The sequence below is a fragment of the Cibotium barometz genome, chromosome 24 (assembly GCF_041138505.1).
Source record: "Cibotium barometz isolate CiBa-2024 chromosome 24, ASM4113850v1, whole genome shotgun sequence".
NCBI lineage: Eukaryota > Viridiplantae > Streptophyta > Polypodiopsida > Cyatheales > Cibotiaceae > Cibotium > Cibotium barometz.
This window is the reverse complement of record NC_141069.1, coordinates 28538412-28563247: the sequence shown is the minus strand read 5'-3', so window position 1 is coordinate 28563247 and position 24836 is coordinate 28538412. Positions and strand designations below refer to the sequence as shown.

Here is a 24836-nt window from a genome sequence, read left to right as displayed (position 1 = left end):
AGGAGGGTGGTAATAGATTGGAGATTCGATAGTGGAGACCCATCACCCTTCTAGGGACGGCCTACAAGATTTTGGCCAAGGCCATCAGCAACAAGCAACTTCAGCCTTCCCTCCCAGACTTGATCCATGACACTCAAACTAGTTTTGTTCAGGATCGGAGTATTTTGGACAACATCTTTACCTTTTGGGAGGTGACAGCTTCGGCCAGGATGCGACAGCAAGACCTCATTGTGCTACTTCTTGACTTTGAGAAAGCTTATGATAGGGTGGATTGGAGCTTTCTAGAGGGCACTATGAGCCGGATGGGATTCCCCATGGAGTGGATTCGCAGAGTCTCAGGACTTTATTCAGCATCTCACAGCCAGGTTCTCATTCAAGGAGCTCGAGGCGACAAATTCCCCCTTTCCCGCTTTGTTCGACAGGGCTGTCCTTTGGCACCGTACCTCTTTCTATTTGTCGCCGAGGCCATGAGTAGTTTTCTCTCCGCCCAGGAGACCGGACTTCAAGGATTGCGCCTTCCCCTCCGCATGCACGAGGAGCTGTTGGACTCAGAATGGTGAGCCTTGGAAGGATTTCCTCTTGGCCCGGATTTCAGCCCGCACTCCGAGCCTTGGAGGCCCGTGGCCGCAGAGTACTAGATGAATCTTCACAGAGATGTGAGCCCTTGGTTTTAGTCCTACCTTTGAGGACAAATTCACAGCCAGTCTACTTCGTGCTTGGGATCATCTCACGCCAGCCCTCAGACAGATTGTTCCAGTGGCCTCAAAGGAGCAGCTTCGGCAGCCTTTGATCTGGAACCCCCTGATCCGTTTACTCGGTGGCCACATGCTAGGGACCCAACCGCACATATCCTGGGGCGCCTTCAGCATGGGACCAACCAGGTCTCTTGGAAATTGGGTTGCACACAGGTAGTTACCTCAGGAGGAGTAGGAGAGAGGCCTGACACGGATCCGGGGTAGAGAGAGGCTCAACATCGACATTCACTCAGCTATTCCTTCGGAGTGGCTTACTCCTATTCCAAACCCGACTCCCTCGATATGGCTAGGCGTATTCACCAAGCACGATATTCTCATGGCGTTCTATGGAGCAGATGAGGACAGTTGTCTGCTCACTTTTTCTATTGGATTACATGGCAGATTAGAGAGATCAGAGCATCCCTTGAAGGATTTCAGAGGCTACACCTTATAGAGGGTGAGGGTGATTGGTTTTTGGGCACGTACATGGCACATAGATCCAGCACCGGCCAAGGTGAGCAGCCAAGGTGAGCAGGGAGAGATTTTGGCGGTTATAAATTTGGGAGTGCTGACCTCTCACGCGGTTGCAGTGGGACTCTGGAAAGTGGATGTGGCATGATCCCACAGATCGGGAGGAGACATGTGTGCTTGTTTCCCCCCCCTTTCCCTGTATGAGTAGCTTTCTCCTTATAGAGCGGCCAGCCGAAGGAAAAGCATCTCTCCCCCTTATGATCACTTGTTTCCCACCCTTATATGAGGCGAGTTTGTACTCAGCCCTTTGTGACTATTTTCTCTTTGACTAGTTGATGGATCTTTTTCTCGGAAAAAAAAAAAAAAAAAAAAACCTCATGGCTACATCATGTATACTTCTTCTTACAAGAAGGCATTCTTTACATCCATTTGATGTAAAGACTAACCCTTCGCTACAACCATAGCAATGACAGCACTCACGGTTGCCATTCTCACAACCGGGTTGAATGTAACCTCATAGTCAATGTCATAGGTCTGCACACAACCCTTGGCAACCAATCTTGCCTTATACCTACTCATTGATCCATCTAAGTTACACTTAACCTTATACACCCACTTCCATCCAATTGCCTTCTTTTCCTTGGGCAAAAAGCACTATATTTCTCTCCTAATTTTTTTAGATTATATCACTAATCTTTTAACATGCATGGACATGGGTGTATGACACCGCATGAGGCCAATGAAGAGTTATGACCAAAGGTGTTCACATTCATTAATAATGAGGCTGGGCATTCACACTCATTAAAATGAGGCCGGGCACCTTTGATGTAGTGTGGGACCCTTCATGGAGCTGGTCGCTCTCTTCTATGAAGCATATGAACCACCAGAACAACTTGTGGAGATTACAGGAGGAGGGGCTATCCACTCTCTACTTTCAGGGTTGTCCACTCTTTGTTCATGCAGGTGCATGCTTGTCTACATGCATGCATGCAACATGCAAAGCTACCTACATGCATGCATGCTACAAGCAAAGTTATCTACATGCAAAGCTACCTTCATGCATGCATGTCACATGCAAGCCTACCTATCTGCATGCATGCTACATGCAAGCCCATGAAACCATGCAAGTTCATGCAAGCCCATGCAACCATAGAGGCAATGCAAGCTCATGCAACCTCACCTTTTTGCATGTAATCTCATCCACTCGCATGTAATACTATCTACCCCACGCAAGTCTATAAAAAAGCACCTACTAGCGAAGAGAAAGTTTTTGGAAGAAACGGTGGTGCATGGCTAGGCCAAAGTACCCATTCAATGTACTTGTATAAGAATACTCCCATAAGGCAATAGAATTTACCTTCAAGGGGGGAAGGGAAGGGGAGGGGGGAACAGCCCATCTTTTGGTCCATAATGCAGTGTCATCACTTCAGTTTTGTGAAGAGCTTTCATGTGGATGCCTTGCTATGTTATATCAAACATGTGTTTCTTGATTCATGGCTATGTATATGCTAAATTAACCATGCATGATGAAGAATTCAGTCTTTAATTAGTGTAAGCACACTTCCGTCTTGTCACAGTGGTATCAAAGCAAGGGTACTTTCTCTTTCTCAAGGGTACTTTCTCTTTCTCAAGAGGAAGGTGATTCTGGAGAACCCACGAACAACATTTTGGCATTATTTTGGGTTGTGTTCCCTTGCTCTACCGTGAGGAGGGCAACCCCAAAGCAATTTGAAGCAATTGGGTATTAGTGATACAGTCATCATGGGCACTCCCCCATCCCAAAGTGGAGCTGAAATTCAGCAACTAAAGGAGGAACAGGCTGAATTGAAGTCTATCTTGGCCATTCCAGAAAGCTGTATCTTTTAAATACATACAAGTAACCCACATGACGAAGCTTAGATTTTTTTGTAAAACTCCCATTCACAAATGCAATTTCAAACTATCTAATAAAAGATAGAGCTTTATTGATATCCCGTTCACCATTAGATGATTCGAACTTGATATCCTTGTCCCCTGCCTTGAAAGTCTTCAATTTCTTCGAGGGTTTCCCAAGGGGAGAAGGAGAATGGGCTTTGGCTTTAACATGACTTTTAGAATGGTGATGTGAATGGCTTTCATGAGTAGAAGAACTGCGACTAGGTGAAGGGGAATCATTTTGAGTACGGTGTCAGCATGAGAAAGAGAGCAGGAGTGAGTGGAAGAACTGCGACTTGATGAGGAAGAATGATTTCGGGTACGGGTATGGGCATGAGAATGAGACCAAGAAGAACCCTCCTTAGATGCATGAGGAGTTGGCTCGTTGTGCCTCTTTTTCAAAGATGACTAAGATACTTACTTGAGAGGAGAGATGCTAAGACTTGCAAAGATTTCAAATCCCAGTTTTATGAGCAATTCCTCGCTCCTGATTTTGAGAAGGATATTAAGAAAGAATGGGATTGGTTGTCTGAGAAAGATCTCAGAAAGAGCATGAAAGTGTGCCTGCATATGTGGACAAATTCTCGGTTGTTTTGCTTAAGGTGACTCCTTTTATGAAGATCTCTAATGAAGAAAAGATGCAAAAGCTTGAGTCTGGTTTACAACCCATTGTTAGGATGAGCCTCAAACTCTATCCTAATAGCACTTTACAGCATATGGAGTCAGCTATGATAGCTGAAAATTTGCATACTAAGGGCACCCCTAGAAAGCAAGAGTTTAGCTCATACAAAGCTAAACAGAGGGCAAAACAACAGCAGTCCAAGGTTGGACAGCCAACTAAAGGAGCCAACTAGAGGAGGAGAGAAAGAGCCAAAGAAGCAAGGGTTTGGTCAAAATAAGTCGTGGGGTAAGAATAAATCAACTCGTTTGAGTCATCAACTTCTTAAAGAATCTCGGGAGCAAGGTAAATGCTTCCATTGCCGTAGCAAAGACCACATGAAGTGGGAATGTCCTAAACTAGCGAAAGAAGAGGCTACTCAGGGAGTCATACCTTCTTCAAATGTGGTGCCAAATGTACAAGGCAATACCTCAATTGATCCGAACAGCCGTGCATTGCTTAAGGCTTGGGGTAAGTTGTAAAATAAAAATGCTTTATTTTTATTTGATCCTGGTTCTCCTGACAATTTCATTTCTATTGATATGGAAGCACTCAAGTTACATCCCAAGACCCAAGCAGATGGGATTGAGAATGCATACAAAGACCGCTTTCCAAGGACGAAATGCACATGTTACGCCGGTGTTGGCAAGCTCCGCAACAGATTGGCAATTATGGTGATAATGAGGAGTTTCTCATAGGTCCTACGTCTTCAGGATATGATGTATTACTTGGCATGCCTTGGCATTTTCGTATGCTTCAAGTGCTAGATTTTAAAGAGAAGAAACCTACTTTTTCTCATAAGGGCAAACAATGTTGTATTAATGAAGGCACTGAAGGTGCCACTATTCCAGTTGTAGGCCACGTTGCCATCAAGAAAAAAATAAAGAAGTCTTTATTTGGGTAGAAGCAAGACAGATTTCTTGTCCCATTATGAGGATTATTTTGCAAATGCTTTACTTGGGCAACTTCCCTCAAAGCACCCAGAGGATCATCGTATAGACTTGATCCTTGGGAACTCACCTCCAAATCAGCCCCCTTACAGAGTAAGTGCAAGCCAACAAGAGGAAATCATGACACAAGTAAATGATCTTCTCGAGAGGGGCTTGATAAGGCCTAGCTCGTCTCCTTATTGCTCACCAATGTTATTGGTACAAAAGAAGGATGGTTCATACAGAATGTGCATTGACTATAGGGCTTTGAGCAAGATATAACCATCAAGAATCGGTTTCCAATACCGAGGATTGATGATATCTTGGATAAGCTTCAAGAAGCATCTATTGTCAGTCGTATAGATTTAAAGAGTGGCTACCATCAAATATGAGTGGCCCCTCAAAATGTACTTAAAGACAGCTTTCACGACTACATTCGGTCTATATGAGTATTTGGTAATGCTTTTTGGACTTACAAATGCTCTTGCTACCTTTAACCGAATGATGGATCGTATTTTCAGGTCTTACCGAATGTTTACAGGAGTTTTCTTTGATGCTGTGTTAATCTTCTCTAAATCCGAAGAGGAAAACAAGCATCATTATGCCATTGTTTTGGAAGAACTCCGTAGGCATAAGCTGTATATTAATGCCAAAAAGAGCGAATTTTTTCCACCTGAAATTCACTATTTTGGCTATATTGTTTCCAAAGATGGGATTCAAATGGACCCTCCTAAGATTCAAGCTATTGTTGAATGGCTTGTATTAACTTCTGTGCATGAGTCAAAAGCTTTCTTGGTTTATGTTCATACTATCGCAGATTCATTAAACACTTTGCTCTTTTGGCTAGTCCTCTCCATGATCTCACCAAAAAAAAGATTGCCTTTCTATGGGGTAATAGGCAATAGTTGGCTTTTCAGAAATTAAAAGATGCCATAAGTCATGGGCCAATACTCATTGTACCAGATTTGCACAAACCTTTTATTGTGGAATGTAGTTCTTACATTCTAACTTCTAACTCTCTTATTTTTCATAGGATTGCTCTTCAGGGGCATGTGAGAGGAATTGGAGTTCCTACTCACTCATACACACAAAGATACAAAACCATCTCAACACCGTGCAATTAGCACGGCTTGTATATTGCCGTGCTAACATGCGCATGGTGGAGAAGATGCATGATATGGAGATATCCAAACAGGTAGAGATCTCCGGGTTCAAAGTTTGACTCATTAATGATGATTTATAAATGCATGACTAAAGTCTCATAATTTATAAATGTTTGAACTTTGCTTTCAGGTGAATGTTGACGAGTTCAAGTTGATAGTGAGTGTCCACAAGGAGCGAGATCTAGATGACGAGGCCATATATGTTGATCTCTACAGGGAGCTAGCGGAGATTGACCGTCAAGTTTCTAGTACTCGTAGAGGTCATGCAGCTAGAGGTGTCACACGAGTAGAAGGCCGTGGATGCACTTTTCAGCGTCCTACTTTGACCCCGGTGGCTACATATGTGAGGCGTCCTACTTTGACCCCGGTGGCTACATATGTGAGGCGTGGCTCCGGCTGTGGCTCCGGCTCGACTTCAAGGAGCACTTTAGCACTATGCATGTGGTGATTGCACAGAAGCAATGTTGAATCAAGAAGGCCATGTAGTGGCTTTTGAGAGCCGAAGGTTGCAGCATGCAAAATTGCATAGTACTATTTATGAGAAGGAACTAATGGCCGTGATACATGCTCTCACCATATGGAAGCACTATCTTTTAGGTGCTAAATTTATGGTAAAAATTGATCATCAAAGTCTCAGGCACTTTCTCACACACACAAAACTTTCAAAGAAGCAGATGCGGTGGGAAAATTTTCTTTCCATATTTCATTTTCAGATTTTATACACACCTGGAAAGAAAAATTCAGTGGCCGATGCTTTATCCCATAGGCCTAATGTGAATGCCATCACTACTGCCTACCATGAGGACTTCTCTTCTATGCTTGATATGTATGTTTCTGATATGCAGATTTCAAGGATGTATGGGCTGATTTGTAGGCTGGAAAATCAGTCCATCCTTACTCAATTAAAGATGGCTTTTTGTGCAGACATCAAGCTATATGCGTAGCCAAGTAGACATCAAGCTATATGCATAGCCAAGTAGCTTCGTCACAAAGTTATGGATGAAGCTCATGCACCTCCTAATGCAGGGCATAGAGGTATTGTCCCTACTACACAAGCTTTGGAAAGGTACTTTTATTGACCTTCTTTAAGGGCTGATATAGAGCAGTTTGTTCGTGAATGTATGGTATGTCAAAAGGTTAAGTATGAAAGGCATAAGACGCCTGGTCTACTACAGCCTTTGCCCATTTCTCAAGAACCTTGGGATAACATAGCAATGGTTTTTATCACAGATCTACCTAGATTTGCATATGGTAATGATGTTATTTGTACTATAATTGATCACTTCAGTACGCATGCTTATTTTATTCCAATAAGGAAGACCATCAAGACAGACCACATGGCTCGACTCTTTCTCTTTCATACCTTTAAGCATCATGGTCTATTGTCGGTGACAGGGACCCCAAGACCACGAGCTTATTTTGGAAAGCTCTTTTTGACAACATGGATACTAAATTGAATTTCCCCTCTGCTTACCATCCTCAAACTCATGGGCAAAGCGAGATTCAGTGGTGCTAGACTTGCTCAAGTGATATGTTTCTCAACCATTGGAAGATGCACAATGCTTTCCATATCAGTTTATTAAAGCCATATGTTGGAACACCACCATCTGAACCAATTACAGACGATCCACTAGAAGTGGATGAATTGGAGGAGGTGCTTCAACCAGAACAGAGTGTTTTTCACCAAGAGCGCAAAATCAAAGGAGGAAAGTTGATCCGGACGTACTTGGTTAAGTACAAGAACTATTCTCTTATGGATTCTAGGTGGATGGAAGAGCATGACCTAAAAGAATATCCTGATCTCCTCAACAATTACTTAGAAGCTTTTCAGTTGAGAACAACAGTTTAGAAGCCGAGGGAAATGTAACTACCTTCTAATTTTTCGAGATTATATCGCTAATCTTTTTACATGCATGGACATGGCTGTATGACACCGCATGCAACCATGGCATGTCTTGGCCATGCTTCCCTAGAGAGTGTCAATTGCATCTGGAGACCCTAGCCATGAAGGAGCATGTGAACATGGCCACTTGAGTGAGTGCCACTTACATCTTGGAGACCCTGGCCACAAAGGTGCATGTGAAAGCGGCTATAGGCATTTGATGGATCTTCGAAAGCCAAATGCCATAGTTTGTAATGATTTCAAGTACATGTGAATAGATGGGGTTTCTTCCAAAATATGTATTAAGATGTATACATTGTGTACATGGTTTATTTTAATTTGTGTGTATTGTTTTCTATGCTTGGACAATGCCTAGATTTCATCGCATGTGGGATCCATGGATCCAAGGACACCTACATTGCCCGTGGGCTAGTGTGCTACACAAACTATCTTCTATTCACCTGTTGTGTGTGGATTTGGACAGAAGAAACACGTATTTGAAGGACAATGAAGAGTTATGACCAAAAGTGTTCACATTCATTAATAATGAGGCCGGGCACCTTTGATGTAGTGTGGGGCCCTTCAAGCAACTGGTTGCCCTCTTCTATGAAGCATATAAGACATTAGAAGAACTTGTGGAGATTAGAGAGGGAGGGGCTAACCACTCTACTCTCACAGCTGTCCACTCTTTGTGTCACAAATCGGGGATGTCCGATAATAAATAGAACAACACTTCAAATGCCAATGGAAACACAGCGGAAGAACAATATACAATACGATAACACCGCACTGAGCCGGAACGGCCGGCCCCCCCTAGGAACTTCTTTATTGACAGAGAAGCTTTTACAAGATACCAAGGTGCGGGTGCAATCAGGACTGGACTTTCCACAAAGCATCAGCACAACTCTTGCCCAGATCTCAATCTAGAGCCAACAATACAAACATAGCACCAAAAGCCATCCGAAAAACTGTCTCAAAACAGTCCCATGAATTCAGCTCATAAACAGTCCATAAAACAGCCCGGTACGAAGCCCAAAACAGCCCCGAATTCCGTGCCAAATCAGCCCCAAAACAGACCCTCAAATCAGCCCCATAAGAGCTCTCAAATCAGCCCTAGGAACAGTCCTAAATCTGCCCAGAAGCAAGTCGACCAGCCCTGTGAGGTTCTAGGAGAAAGCGATCGGCCATCTAGCTGCCCCGGAAGAAGTCAACCAGCTTGTAGAAGGTATGGAAGAAGTCGACTCGAACTATGGGAGGTTTGGAAGAAGTCGACCAACCCAGTAGAGGATATGGTGCAAGTCAGCCAGCCCTGTAGAAAGTCGGCTTGCTGAAACAGCCCTGAATCTACTGTACGGCCAGCACAAGAGAGAGGAGAGAGAGAGACTATAGTCGGCCAGCAAGCAGAGAGAAGACTCCAAAAGGATGCCTCTTCAAATCAGCCTCAAGACCTGCTTTAATAGAGTCAACTAGCTAAAAAATAGCTATGCTTTTCCTTTTGGCCCAAAATAGCTGAACTTGCCCAAAAATATCAACTTTATGCTTTTCTTGGCTTGTACTCCAAGTTTTAGCCTAAAAATATCAACTTTATGCTTTTCCCAAGCTTGTTGGCCAAGTTTTAAGTAGGCGCATCCTTTTGTCCACTTGTAGATACCCAAAATAATAATATGTCTAGCCCGTCTTTAATGCTATATGAACACACCGACTTATAAATATTATAAGTCACTTCATTGATAAAAATCCCATGGTGCTCATGCTGCATAGCCATCTTTCAAGCCAAACTTTGCCAACAAATGTTCCAACTTTCTTATGTGGAAAATCCCCGTTCACAACTTGGTTCCGCTCAGTGTGTGAAACCCTGATCAAGATTGGTGAAAGGGACCAAATGGTAACATCCCCTCCGTCTTATAAAGCAGTTGTAGACAACTGTATAAACCTGATACCACTAAGATATCCTTTAAGAATAGCAGATGCACTGCCAATCCAAAATATTTCATAATTCCAACATTAAAGCCATAAATCCAGATCCACGATCCGACACCAGATACGCGCACAAGAGCCAACCGTATCAAGAAACAAACAGTATCCATATCCTGAGTCAACAACTCTGATAATAACCAAACACATGCACAAGAGCCAACTGTGTCCCAAATATCCATAAATCCATAAGTAGCTTTAAGTACTTTGCAAAAGAAAAGTAAGCAGAATACATAGCCAGAAAACATCTTGCCATGCCATTGGACTGCATAAGGGCACCACCCCTATGATCCATTCGCATGCCCAAGCCATATGGTTCACCGGGGTAACAACCCTTCCATGAAACCATATATTCTCGCTAGGGTTTCCCCTTCCATTAGGCTTCACTCACCAGGGAAACTACTCTCCCATGAGTTCATGCGACACTCACTAGGGTTACCACCCTTCCATGAATGAATCCATACACAGTTGGCGCAGACACATTCCCCTACCAATGAGATGTTAGATCACATGACCCTTGGTGTAGACATAAGTCCCCAACCAACAAGGCGTCATGTCCACTCTACCACATGCACTCCATGTCGGTACTTAGAACATACACTTTGGAGGAGAGATGGACTCAAGTTCACTCTACCACATGCACTCCGTATCGGTACTCTGACCACACACCCCTTGGAGATATCCTGGTGCTCCATAAACACATCTGCTACATATAGTTTTACAGGCATTTTATTCGCCAATAGTTTTACAGGCGTTTCGGCCGATAGAAATCCATAAAAAAACCTCAATCCATGAGATATTCATGATTTCTGTAAGTCCACTGCATCCCAAATAAAGGGAGCCAAAAACATACTCCATCCAAGCAAAAGGAGCCAATGATAACCATATAGATGCGTCAAACCATCGTATATGTATAAATCCTCAAGCAAAGATATACCAGAAACTTTGTCCATAGTCCTTGAACATATCCATATGAAAAACCATATAAACCAGGCTTTTCAACCATAATGTTTACCTGAAATAGTTCAAGGCAAACAAACAACACACAATTCTCCTTGTGCAAGCATACAAGGGTTAAGTGTCCAAAAACACTTACAATAAATTGCAAAAAGCAGCAACTTTGCAAAACTCAAAGTATACTTAGCTTTTATCTTTGCCAGGTTCGTCATGAAGCCAAAAGAAATATCTCCTTAGCATACACATGAGGTATCTTGAGATATAGCTCCATATAGCTTGCTCATAAGCTTGATTTATCATCCACAATAATCCATATGAAAAAAGTGTTGAACATGGGCACATAAAGCCAACTCCATATTTCGAGGATAAAATCTATAAATCCATAAATCCTTAGTCCAACCTGTGTACTTCTCATGCTTCTGACACATGACTGCTTCCACAAGCTCAATAGCAAAACTGTTGGTCAATGTAGTCCCCACTTTTGATCTCTCTCTTTCTCATTGTTCGAAGGAAGCCTTTGCTTCCGAGAAAGCCTATGCTCTGATACCACTGTCACAAATCGGGGATGCCCGGAACAATAAATAATAGACCAACACTACAAATGCCAGACACGGAGTATGAAAACACAACGGAAGAACAATATAAAATACAATAACACCGCACTGAGCCAAAACGGCCGGCCCCCCGTAGGAACTTCTTTATTAGAGAAGCTTTTACAAGATACCAAGGTGCGGATACAATCAGCAACGGATTTTCCATAAAGCATTAGCACAACTCTTGCCCAGATCTCAATCTAGAGCCAACAATACAAACATAGAACCAAAAGCCATCCGAAAAACTGTCTCAAAACAGTCCCATGAATTCAACTCATAAACAGTCCATAAAACAGCTAGGTACGGAGCCCAAAATAGCCTCGAATTCCGTGCCAAATCAGCCCCAAAACAAAGCCTCAAATCAGCCCCCTAAGAGCTCTCAAATCAGCTCCAGAACCAGTCCCAAATCTGCCCAGAAACAAGTCGACCAGCCCTGTCAAGTTCTGGGAGAAAGCGACCGGCCATCTGGCTGCCCTGGAAGAAGTCAACCAGCTATGTAGAAGGTATGGAAGAATCAACCAGAACTATGGGAGGTTTGGAAGAAGCCGACCAGCCCAGTAGAGAATATGGAGCAAGTTGGCCAGCCCTGTAGAAGGCATAGAGCACGTCGGCCTGCTGAAACAGCCTAGAGGAGAGAGAGAATTGTAGTCAGCCAGCAGAGAGAATACTCGAGAAGGATGCGCCTCTTCAAATCAGCCCCAAGACCTGCTTTAATAGAGTCGACCAGCTCAAACATAGCTATGCTTTTCCTTTTGGCCAAAATAGCTGAACTTGCCCAAAAATATCAACTTTATGCTTTTCTTGGCTTGTACTCCAAGTTTTAGCCTAAAAATATCAACTTTATGCTTTTCCCAAGCTTGTTGGCCAAGTTTTAAGTAGGCGCCTCCTTTTGTCCACTTATAGATGCCCAAAATAATAGCATGTCTAGCCCGTCTTCTTTAATGATATGTGAACACACCGACTTATAAATATTATAAGTCACTTCATTGATAAAAATCCCATGGTGCTCATGCTGCATAGCCATCTTTCAGGCCAAACTTTGCTAGCAAATGTTCCAACTTTCTTCTATGGAAAATCTCCATTCACACCTTGGTTCTGCTCAGTGTGAAACACTAATCAAGATTGTCAAGATTGGTGAAAGGGACCAATTGGTGACACTTTGTTTATGCATGTGCATGCTTATCTACATGCATGCATGCAACATGCAAAGCTACCTTCATGCATGCCTGTCACATGCAAGCCTACCTACTTGCATGCATGCTACATGCAAGCCCATGCAACCATATGCAAGTTCATGCAAGCCCATGCAACCATACAGGCAATGCAAGCTCACGCAACCTCACCTTTTTTCACGTGATCTCATCCACTAGCATGTAAAGCTATCTACCCCACCCAAGTCTATAAAAAAAGCACCTACCAGCCAAGAGAAACCCTTATTCCATTTTCCTCAAGCCTTCTTAATGCCTAGAGCTGGGCACACCACTTCAGCCCTCTCCTAGCACTTCTCTCAGCTAGTTGACCTGTTTTAAGCACCCCTCCTGGCATAGCTCCTGCTATACAGCCTGTTTTCAGTGCACTCATGGCATAACTACTGCTGTACGACCTGTTTTTAGCATCTCAAAGCTATGTGGCAGCATTAGAGCTGTACAACCAGCAATTCCAGCCATGCCTCGGAGATCTCTATTGCTCCCAGATGATTAAACCTGATTTGTGCCCCTTCCGGACATGAAACCACAAGAGAAGGGTGTCATCGAAGCCTGGAGGTGAAGAAATGCCAGTTCTTTCTCTATGGTACAGATGTCGGCCGCAATCACTGCATATGCTTGGATACATACGTACCTGCTGCTGCTGGTGTTGTCTGTGAAGAATCAAGTAATGAGACTCTTGGAAAGTGCTGGGCACTTGCCTAAGGTGGTAATCACTATTGGATAGTAGGATCTGGTCTTGGTTTCCATTTTTATTTCCAAGTGCTTGCCCAAAACAAGTGGGCTCCAACTCCTATATTGCTTTAACCATGTACGCATAATGATGGACTGCATATCCATCATATCTCAACCTGTCAACAGGGTATCTAGCCCTTGTAGACCCGCATACACCTGGATCACTGCCAGGTGTCCTCAAAACAGCCTTGGTTCTCGTTGCACTAGAAGTAACCACTGATGGAATGCCAAGCTCTTCATCAAGGCTCTTCTCACAGCCACTAGAGTCACCATCCACATATGAGTGACCTGCTGACAAATCAGTCACAAAAGATTGATATGCCTTTTCCTTCCCTTCACGTGATACATGTGTATCAACATCTGTTCTCAACTTGCCTGACCATGGACCAACACTGGATCCACTGTTAGAGGACTCTCCAAGTGCACTAAGCATCTATGATTGTAGCTCTCCATGTAGGTTAGGATCATTACTTCTTACATCTGCATCTTCTTTTGCGTTCACTGGTGTATACTAGCTATTCATCTCATCAAAGACATCTCCTCTGCTTACTCGCATCTCACGAGCAGTGGTGTATACTAGCTATTCATCTCATCAAAGACATCTCCTCTGCTTACTCGCATCTCACGAGCGGTGGAGTTATAATATCTATAACCTTTTTGCTTCACAAAATAACCGATGAAGATGCATTTCTCTACCTTTGGACCCAACTTTGATCTCACTTCATCGAGAACATGCACATATGCAATACATCCAAGCACTTTCAAGCGAGACACATCAGGTTCTATGCCTGTAAACTTCTGTTTAGGTGTCATACCATGAACAATTGCAGCAAGAGTTCTACTCATAATGTAAATAACATTTACTCCCTGCTTATACTCAAAAATAATCTAGCATATTCTTTTCAGACATCAAGGCTACAACACCATTATGTTGCGGAGTGTCCCTGTCTATAAATTCTCTTGATTCCCTGATTTCTCAAGAAATCACTGAACTCATTGGAAAAATACTCTCCCCCACCATCTAACCTTAGGAATTTGATCTACATACCTTTTTTCAACTTGACCAAGGCTTTAAATCTCTGAAAGTAAGCTAACACCTCACTTTTCTCCTTTATGAAATAAACCCAAACGTTTCTAATGTGATCATCGATGAATATAACATAATACCTACAACCTGCAATTGTTATAGTCTTGATCAATCTCCATATATCCAAATATATAACATCCAATGGCCTTGCACTAACGTGTGTTTTATGCTCGAAAGCATGCTTGGCATACTTACCAAGCTGGCATGCTTCACATACTTTATGCATACCATCAACCTTAAACTTTGGCAAACCTGCAACAATATTTTGGACCTACATAGACTTTAATTGTTATATATTCACATAACTAATGCGCTTGTGCTATATGTTAATATTTGCAATGACAGTTGTTCCACGCACAAACATTGTTGCCTTCACCTCAGGCATGTTAACATCCAAAGTAAACATCCTGTCATTTATGTTACTCTTTGCAACCAAGTGACATTGATTTTTGAAGTCTTCCACAAAACACCCTTAAGAATTGAACCTCACTTGCAGACCTTGTTCAACCATCTCTTCAACAGAAACCAGGTTCTTTGTAATATTTGGAACTGCCAAGTACTTCATTTTGTCATCCTCATAGACAATGGCACTTTACCTACATATGCAATGGAATGTGCAGTATCATCACCTATTTCTACATAACCTAGTTTTACTATTTTCTACATATCTCTAAGCCACTCACCACATGACTGGTCATGTGGTTAGAGACACCTCTGATTGTGACACATCTCCTATCTGGAAGTGAGCATGCAATGCATCACAAACAACTGCTCACTTCTGTCATTGCCCTATTTACTTGATGATGCATAGTTGCCTAACTGCAACTTTTCACTTTTGGTATCATTATGTTTTTATAGCAGTTCTTTGCCATGTGTCTTGATTTGCCACAGTAATAGCACTCTATTCTATTGGCATTTTGATTTCTTTGCCAACCGCCTCGACCTCTCTGACTCCCCTTGCCTCTAGAGTGACCTCTTTCTTCTGTATGAGATTGATTTTCTTCTTGTTATTGCTAGTGGTTTCAATTTCCAAACCAACCACCACCCCGTCCTCTAGATAACAACCTACCTCTGTCTCTACCTCTTCTTAAATCTAAGTAGAATGCATTTCTAGAGAATGAACCTCTCCCAATACTCATCTCTTCACGAACGAGAAGAGCAATCAACTCCTGAAAATCAAAAAAGTTCTCTCAAACTCCAATGGAGGTCTGAAACTGACTGTATTCTTTTCGAAGACCATTCAAGGTCACGGACACCATATTGTCATCATATATTGGTGATCCAATAGAAGCTAGGGCATCTATAAGCCCTTTAACCTTCACTAAGTAATCATTTATACTCCGTTTTCTTTTGGTCACGTCGTGAGCCCTTGCTTTAGCTGCATCTTCCGAGCTTGGATGTTTGTGTTATACATCTTCACCAAGGTGTCCCAAACCTCCTTAGGTGTTTGTGCATCCTGTATATACACAATCGTAGAATCTGTCACATTGACAGACAATCAATACAATACCTTTCTAGCTCTTTCATGCCATGCGCTTACTGAGGGGAGGAATTTTCTTCACCAATCTCTAGCTCCTTTTCATCACCGGTGATAAACTCCCAATATACTTTTCTCATAAGAAAATTGGTCATCTTGAACTTCCACGCTTGGAAGTTTTTCTCCAGGTTCTCGCTCACAATCTGTGACAAGCTATTAGACATCTTTACTTGTAGCAACTTACCATAACACTGCTTGCAAAAAAACCTTCTACACTTGCAGCAAATTTGCAATCTTCAACAACGGTAATGTAAACATGTTATAATGCCATTGTGTGTGAATTAGTCATCCACCAACACCTACAACACTTAGATTCTCTACACAGAGTGTCCTGCAACCAAATTTCTGTAACTTTGCACTGAACCACAAATTGGGCATACACAAGCACTTGCAAAGTGCCTGCGGAAAACTTGCAGAGCCAAACAGGACCCAAAACGCGCAAAACAATTGAGTTAACATAGTTAACTAGCCACAATATAATCTTCTTCCTTCACCCAAGAGAATGCCTTAATCTGAGACAATGACTTCCCTGTCTGCCTATAGCTCTCACAGCTACCAAAAGTATTATTCCAAATTCAAAGAAAATCAAAGAGAAAAGAAGATGGAAATACTCTTACTCGTGTACTGCTTATTTTCTTACCTCTTTAGCTCTCACACAAACCGGAGCTCTGATACAATAAAGAGAATGCGGGAGAAAGAGAAAGTTTGAGTTCCTTGCAAGCAAACACACCCCACAAGAGAGAGCAAGACACAAGAGAGATGGATAGCTGAATTTTATTCTATCTTCTTCTCTTCTCTACAAGTGGGGCAGATTGGATAGTGCGAGGGCCCTTATAAAGGCCAACCCACCGTTGGTCGTATATGCCCTCGTGTTGCATTCTACCGACGCCATCAACACTACATTTGCTGATGTACAGTCTATTATGAGATCCGAGGGAGATATCACTGCCTCTTCCGAGAGGATTTTGGGCCGTTACGCAAGGTCATGGAGTTTGAGGATCAGAGATGCCTCGGATTGCTTCTACTTGAGCTCAGGAGAGTCGGAGACACAGAGAGACCCTCTTGGCAGACAGGAGGCCGAGCCATGATGTACCTAGACAGAGGACCCTAACAGATTTCTTTGGCACTAGCACCAGCAACCCAACCCACACCTCTCCTGATACCTCCTCCATTGGGCCATCAGGGCACCGACCACGCTCCCAGGGAGTCACCACTGATAGAGCAGTTATCTTATGTCGTGCTCATCGGCCACGCCCACCCGAATCCCGACCACGGCATCCTCATCATCGCCAGATCAGAGCCATTATTGCTCGGCATCGGAGGTGCCTACCTTGCTTCTACGACCTCTGCATTCTAGACAGCCCCATGGCGGAGATACTTGATCTAAGGAGAGGGCAACACTTCAACTGATCAGCATACATGGATCTACCTGATATACATTTTTCAGTATTTTCCAGTATTTTCTACTCAGTATCATCTCGGAGTCTTACAGTTCTGTTCTTATAACTGTAGGACAAACAGTTTATTGTACTTTTTAGTCTCATTTAGTTGTTCTCTTTGATGAGACACCAACTTCAGATGTACTCTCAGTTTTGGTCTCATAGGCCACTATGGCCTCTTAGAGACGTTAATATATCATTTCATTTCTCTCTCTCTCTACAATCACGAAACTAACCACATAAGAGTACATGCTATAAGGGAAAGTACTCTCGTACTATAACATACAATGATCGGTCCATAGTGTGAACCCGGCTATATGAGCTGGCACTATAACTATGCCATACTCTAGTAATCCAAATATGGTTGTCACACAACCTGTCATCCACTGGCAGCATATCAACCATAATCTCACCAACCATGCTAGTGACATATGTGCCGAAGCTATCACCCAGGCGGGTCATGAATGTCCACAACAGTTGAGCTCCGTATCTCAATAAAATATGCGCGCAAACACACACGCACGTAGCATGTGAGAAAACAACATATACAAGCGTTTGTGCACACAGAGTGCACATGCACATGCATGGCCTAAATGGAAAGCGATACAGCCTCATGAGTAAACACCTACCATGTATCAACAAATTCTTCATTCACATAAAAACACTTTTAGCCATAGCTAATCCTTTCTCCAATTACCTCATATTTGCTTTTACATCATTCCCTTGTATCAGTCGAAAAAGTGGTGCGCTTTGCGATTTCTCAACATGAACCTGCCAAAAAGCAGTTTAGACATTGTAGATTAAGATTAATAAACTACTCAAATAATTCCCATCAATAGATACAACCTAGAGGGACATAGAAAGTAACATTGACAGTACCTTCTCAAAGTCATCTGACTCTCGTACATCAAGGAGGATCACCTTGCCAGAACTAGCTAAATCATAGGCCTCCTTACATTCAATGCTTTCCAAGTTTCTCTCTGTCAGCTTCCTGTGAACCTCTACAAAAAGATGAAACGAGACTAGGGTTACAAAGGGTTACTTTAGGAGGACAGAATACAAAGGAAACACATAATGTTACATAACACTGACTAATTACAAAAAGTCTACATTAGAAGGACCAAAATTAAAAGGAAATTAGAAGGACCAAAATTAAAAGGAAATGCACCGTGTTGGATATTTTACCACTGATAGAAAGCTTTCAAAAAGGGGAAAAGCAATATGGGTCCCCCTCTCCATCAATGAGCACCAGGTTACTGGAATAACGATGCCCTTTCCCCTCTCCCATAGTTCACTTGTCATCAAATCATGACAAGAAGACAAGGTGTAGACAAAACATGGAGTCAGCTTTCAAATGTATAGGACAGGATTGTTTGGCAAGTGGCAAGTGACAAGCTCAATCTCTAGTGCAAACTCTTGACTGTCAGTGCTTGTGGGCATCATTACTTGCAGAGGATTTTAGCAATGCAGTGTGCATTTTGTGTATTTAATATTGTATTTGGTGTATTGGCACAAGAAGATAAGCTTGACAGGAGTAATTACTTCATGTGGAGCTTCATGATTAGAAATCTCTTGGTATAGCCAAAGGCCTATGGGACCTTGTGAATGTAGAGGACACCCGTCCTCCTATTCAGCCAAGCACTCCTACAAGGGGTGGTGATAGAGGTGTTCTACACGAACAGGCATAACATGTTGCACCGGCTCCAGCATAGGAGCAAAGGAGATGGGATGCAAGAGATGCACATGCCATGTCTGTCATTGAATTGTCAGTGAAGAGGTCAATAATACCTCACATCAGTTCTTGCAAAACTGTCAAACTTGCATGGGATACTCTGGAAGCCATGTGTCAAACAAGGAATGAGGCTAGAGTTGCATATTTGAAGAGGCAGCTTGACATTCTCAAAATGGAAGAGGGTGATGCTATGACAAAGCACTTGACTAAAGGTCAAGCACCTTAGCGAGTAATTACTCAACATTGATGAGGTGATCCTAGACAACTAGTCGATCACTACTACTTTGAATTCATTGCCTCCATCTTATCTTGGTTTCCACACCTCCCTCAATCTGTCTATTATAATAGGAAACCCAAATCCTCTCACATTTGAGAAGCTAGTGGATCTACTATTACAAGAAGAACAAACCAAAATAAACATGTCAAGTATGTGTGGTTACTGGTGGTGATCACACATTTGCCATGAAAGACAAGGGCAAGAGTAAGGCATCTTCCCAAGGTGGCTATCAACCAAAAGCTTATTCCGAATAGCCATCTAGTAAGTTGAATGCTAATAAGAATGATGATGGGAGTCGTGAGGATCTCAGAGTTCTCCCCCCTACTTGTGCCTCCCCTTCGCATTCGTCTGTGCCCCCCCCCCCCCTCCCCCCCCCCCTTTTTCTTCTATCTTCTTTCTCCTCCGTCGCGCCTGCGCATAGGAAGGAATACCTTCCTCTTCTCTCATTGATCAGTGGAGCCATTGGTTGAGTGATGGAATCCCCCCCCCCCAACTGCTACCTCATCCCTTGCACACGAAGCCAAGATTCCATCCCTTCGCATTTGTATTGCCTCGCCGGAGTCAGTGCCTCATGTCATATCTATCCCATGCCTTCGGGGCGACCCCATCATTCAAAGAGTGGAGCACTCCGGCCCTCCAGGCCAATGCTTCATTTACAGGCAGATGGACCACCACGCTAGAGCTTGCCCTCGGCGCCAGTCCAAGAGACCCCCTCCTATGGTTCCCCCCCCCCCCCCCCCCCCCCCCCCCCCCCGGGTTCCCTGTTCATATCCTTAAGGGGTAGAGCGCCCACGCCCGGGCCGTCAACCGACTACCAAAGCTGAGCGCCGACCGCCGCGCACGCCAAGCTGGCAGAATACAGGAGGATTCGGTTCTGTAAGAGAACCGTTTCGAGCATTTATCATAGCACCCACCCGTGGGCGATGAGCCCCCTCCAGTCACGACGAGGGTCCCTCTTGCCCCTCCGGGTTGGCGGGCGCTTTCCCACCAAGATTCTTCCTCCGGTCTCACTGTCCAGTGAGGCCAACTGGCCCCACTGAGCCCTCGACAATCCCCTCCCAGCAACCTCCCTCTCCAGTGGATCACTCCTAGCCGCGCCCTTCTCCTTTCTTTCCGCCCCCGCACCCCCCTCGACCTCCCCCCTCCCCCTCTCCATCCTCACCTCCGACTCTTCCCACAGTAGTCCCTTCTACCCCGTCCTCTTCCTCTAAGCCCACACTCCCCCTCCCTCCACCCCTCCAGACCACTCTGTCGCCCTCCAGCAGCCCCTGACCCAGAGCGGAGGCAGCCGGCTAGTTCCGTTCGCCGCTTGATTCATCAATTCTCAATGCCGGAGAGATGACCATTGCCACTTCCCCACTAAGGGCTCTCCCAGGTGGGGCCCCCGGATCTTGGGGCTGCCTGTGGATTACAATTTCTTTCGATGTCTTCATGCCCAAGGGACATATTTTTGAGGAGACAGTAGCCCCCATTCAGATATGTGTGGTGTTTCATCACTCCATACCTTCTACGCCAGAGAGTGGCGCAATGATCTTCTCTTTCCTTTGAGTGCAGCCCTGGTGACGGAGTGGGACTCAGAGTCAGTGGCTGCTGCCATCAAGGGACAGGCAATTGAGCTTTCACACCATCTTCACAATCTTCGCATCACCGACGTGCTCACCCACCTCCGGCCCTTGGCTAGGATGGAGCTTGAAGGCTCGATCTGTAACGGAAGGGCAGCTGTAACACGGAAATCTTATCAATCATGAAAACTAGTCACACACATGAACATGCCAAATAAGAGAGAGAAGTAAACAACTCTGCATAGTACACACTAGGAGCCAGAAGATGGGCTGACCCCCCCCCCCCCCCCTTCTTTATGGTTAGATTACCAAAAAGGAGTCTGGTTAGATTACCAAAAAGGAGTCTGCTTTAGATACAACCTTGCGAGTGCCCAGGGATTCTCCATTGGCTAGCGATTCTTCCAACACAAGATGAAAACAAAAGTAAAACATATGCTGAATTTGATGTTCTTCCACAGAACAAGAGAGCTTTCCCTGCTTAGAGCACATGCAGGACAACCATGGACAGCCCACAACATTCCCACATCAGCCCAAGATAGCCCTGTAACTCCATCTTCCACCTATCAGGCCCACAGAGCAAATCAACCAGCCTTGTGGGGCTGTTTCAGCAGTCGACCAGCTCTAAGAAGCCTAGGAAAAAGTCGACCAGCAAAGGTTTACATGGCAGAAAGCAACCGGCTAGCAGAGGAAGGTCTTCACACAAGTCGACCAGCTTTCGGCGGGTGTTCACAGATGAGTCAACCAGCAGCTTTTCAAGGGCTGTTAGCAGCCGGCCAGCACCAAAAAAGCCTCCAGAATAGTCGACCAATTTCCTCCTTTCACTTGGTTGATATCCGACACGGTGGTTAGCTGTAGGTAGCTCCAGATCAAGTTGCCCAGTCCTCCATGCACCAAGAAAGCATGCACATCAGCCCAAACTCGAGCTCTATCTAGAAATAGAGCTTGCCCGCCAATAATATCTCAAGTGTGTGCTTTTTAGGTCCAGGATGGGGCGACTACAAGCAAATTGCCCAAATCATGTCCAGTGATGTCTTCTAGCTGCCACGTGTATAAAAATAGTCCTGCCCAGTGTGTACAACTTATAAGTGAGTATGGAACAGCACCAACAAATATTAGTATGTGAAATCATAAAGCTGTAAATTGAGTTTTTAGGAGTACTTACCACCTGTAAAACACATGTAGACCACTTGCCAGTCCAAAACAAGTGTGCACATACACGTCCACAGGGTGCCCAGGCGTCCCCGGCCCCATGGACAACACAAGCAGTAATCTCAAGCATTGTCCAGGCAAATAAGACAAGTCATCCAAATATAAATTTAAGGTCATGCACACACGAGTGGAAATAGAGTAGAAGAACCACCCATCTGCTCAGTTGTATCAAGTAAAGTGTTCAGGGATTCATGATCCTTCCGGAATCTTCCGAAAACATAAATACAAATAATCACCAAGATAGCTAGTCCCACGAAATCACATCATGTCAGGCTCCATGAGCCAGACATGTATTGTCATGTCAAGCTCCATGTGCCAAACATGTACAGTCATGCCAAGCTCCATATGCCATACAAACACACCATGTCATGCTCCACAAGCCACACATGTATGTCATGTCAGGCTCCATATGCCACACATGAACAATAGAAAATAGAAGCAATGAGGAATTTTGTGACATTTCCCCCAGCTTCTAAGCAATTGACCGCAACTGAAAAGCTTCCAGATAGGCCGTCATAAGGATAATCCTGAAAATAATCCTCGTCCATCCATTTTGCATCCATAGCCAAATAGTTTTTAAATTTCACAAGATACCTACGTACTAGCTTGCCTCCCACATGTTTACACTTCTTATGAAAAACTATCTGCTCAAGTTGCAAATACCTCCTCAAGCTCATCCACCTCTAGTGGATCTTCCAAAACTGGTTCCATAGGAGGTAGTTGTAAGCCCAGCGGGGCATGCAGTGACAGACTCAACCACGTGTCCAAGAGATAAAAATATGAAGAGAGAGAGGGGAGAGAGAAAAGGGAATGGGGATCCACATTGAGAGGGGAACAGGCCCCGCCCCCTTTCAGGAATTTATTCAAGAACAATCCGCGGGCACGCTGGCCAGGATCAATACAATCAATGAATACAAAACAAATAAATATGCCAATGTAGGATATCCAAGTCGATGTCGATGTCGACGTACATCTCTGACGTCGAGCACACCACGGGGATGACCGACAAGTATCTCTCACCGGGCTAGTACCAAATCCAAATATCCAAATCCAATGAATCTAAGTCCAATGAATCCAAATCCAAATCCAAGTCCAAGTCCAAGTCCAAGTCCAAGTCCAAGTCCAAGTCCAAATCCAAGTCCAAGATCCATGTTCATGTCCAAGCTTCATGCCCAACCTATATGTCCAAGTTCCATGTTTATGTCCAAGCTTCATGTTCCATGTCCAAGCTCTATGCCCAAGTTCTCCATGTCCAAGCTATATGTCGAAGTCCAAGAAACGCTCACTCATCCCATGAGTAATCTCCACAACTCCTAGTCTCGTCTTTTTTTTTTTTTTTTTTTTTTTGGAAAAAGATCCTTCTATTAGTTAATGAGAAAACGCCATAAGGCTACAAAGCTCACCTCGCAAGGAGGGATAAAACTCCTGAGCTCCACCCCCGTGGCTGGCCGCTCTCTGGGGGGGCTACCTAATAGTACATGTGGGAGGTGAGAAAAGCCAAACTGGAGGCCTGTAGTGCCAAGTGACATCCTCGCCCCTCGCGGTGAGGAAAGGGCCGGGCTGCCAAGTGCGGAGGAAAGCCTTGCGGCGCCCTCTCATGCGATCCGAGTCGCCCTGGAGTTTCCCCAGTGTCCTCTCAAGGTGTGAATGATGTCCACCCAGAGGGCTTGTATGACCTCCGCCGGTGGAGTCGCCTGGCGGTCAATGGCCTCCCTGCATCGGGCTCTCCAAATGTGCCAAGCCGTCATGCTGCTGATCATCTCCCATCTGTGCCCGACCCCCTCCTGAGGTGCTGCCGAAGAGAAGTCTGGCGTCGGAACCACCGCCATCGCCCTGTTAGAGACCTGGATGGTCGCACTGCCAGGGACGTCCTCATATCCAAGGGCCGGGCCGCTGTCCGTGGCCCAAGCCACCGCACCCCACGTCACCAGCATCTCACCTGGTGAGCCTGCAAAAACCATCCTGAGAGCGCGCTGCCAGACCTGCTGTGCCTGTGGGCAATCCCATAAGCAGTGCCGCTGCGACTCCTGTGCATGGCCGGACCGAGGGCAGGACGCTGGGTGACTGCCGAAAGCTAGCCAAGCCCCCACAGCCAGTCCTCTATGCGCTGTGAGCCAGAGAAACAGCGTCACCTTCCGGGGCCGGAAGCTAGCCCAAAGGTGCTGCCAGAAGTCCCTAAGAAAGGCAGGGGAGAGCCCCTGTCGCCGCCAATGCTCAGCCGCCGCCGGGGTGCTCGCTATCCTGTGTCTCTGAATCCGCCGCCCCAGCCTCGCGGTGTACTGAAAAAAGGGGATGCCTGGGCTGGTAGGGGCCAAGTAGGGATCTCGCCAAAACCACTCACCTGGATCCCACTGAAGGCGAATAAGAGGCTTGCTGTCCCAAGCCCATAATCTCCAAGAACAGTCCTCCCCTATCGAGGCCGGTGAGGGGTCTACATACCACTGTCTCTGATGAAAGCCGACCACCCGCACCCTCTGAAGAATACATCCCTGGAGCCCATCCAAATCTAGTCATGTCCTCTGAAGCTGGCCACCCTCTCCCACCTCGAAAGTGAGTGGGGCGACTCTCTCCACTGTGCCGCAGACCGCTAGAAGGATCTCATGCCGAGTAAAGACACCCATCCACTGTGGAGGTGGAGGGTCCTGTACTGGGGTCCGCCACTCCCGGGGGATGGCCGCCTCAATGTCCTGTCTCATCAACTCTCTGCCCCTCATCCCACTGAGTCTCCTCTCCTGAGCCTCGAGAGGCAGCTACTGAAAACCTATCCAGTCGTCTAGG

General features: G+C 44.8%; 1 protein-coding gene across 1 annotated transcript in view; it reads right to left on the bottom strand.

The window, feature by feature from the left end:
* LOC147625119 (Rhodanese/Cell cycle control phosphatase superfamily protein) overlaps nt 1-24836 on the bottom strand; it is a 103749-nt gene that overhangs the window by 37762 nt on the left and 41151 nt on the right. The window contains exons 2-3 of the mRNA XM_086818390.1: nt 18158-18279; nt 17976-18049 (exon numbers count right to left, since the gene is read on the bottom strand). Coding sequence (XP_086674516.1) covers nt 17976-18049; nt 18158-18279 — 196 coding nt within the window. The remainder of the gene's footprint in view (nt 1-17975; nt 18050-18157; nt 18280-24836) is intronic.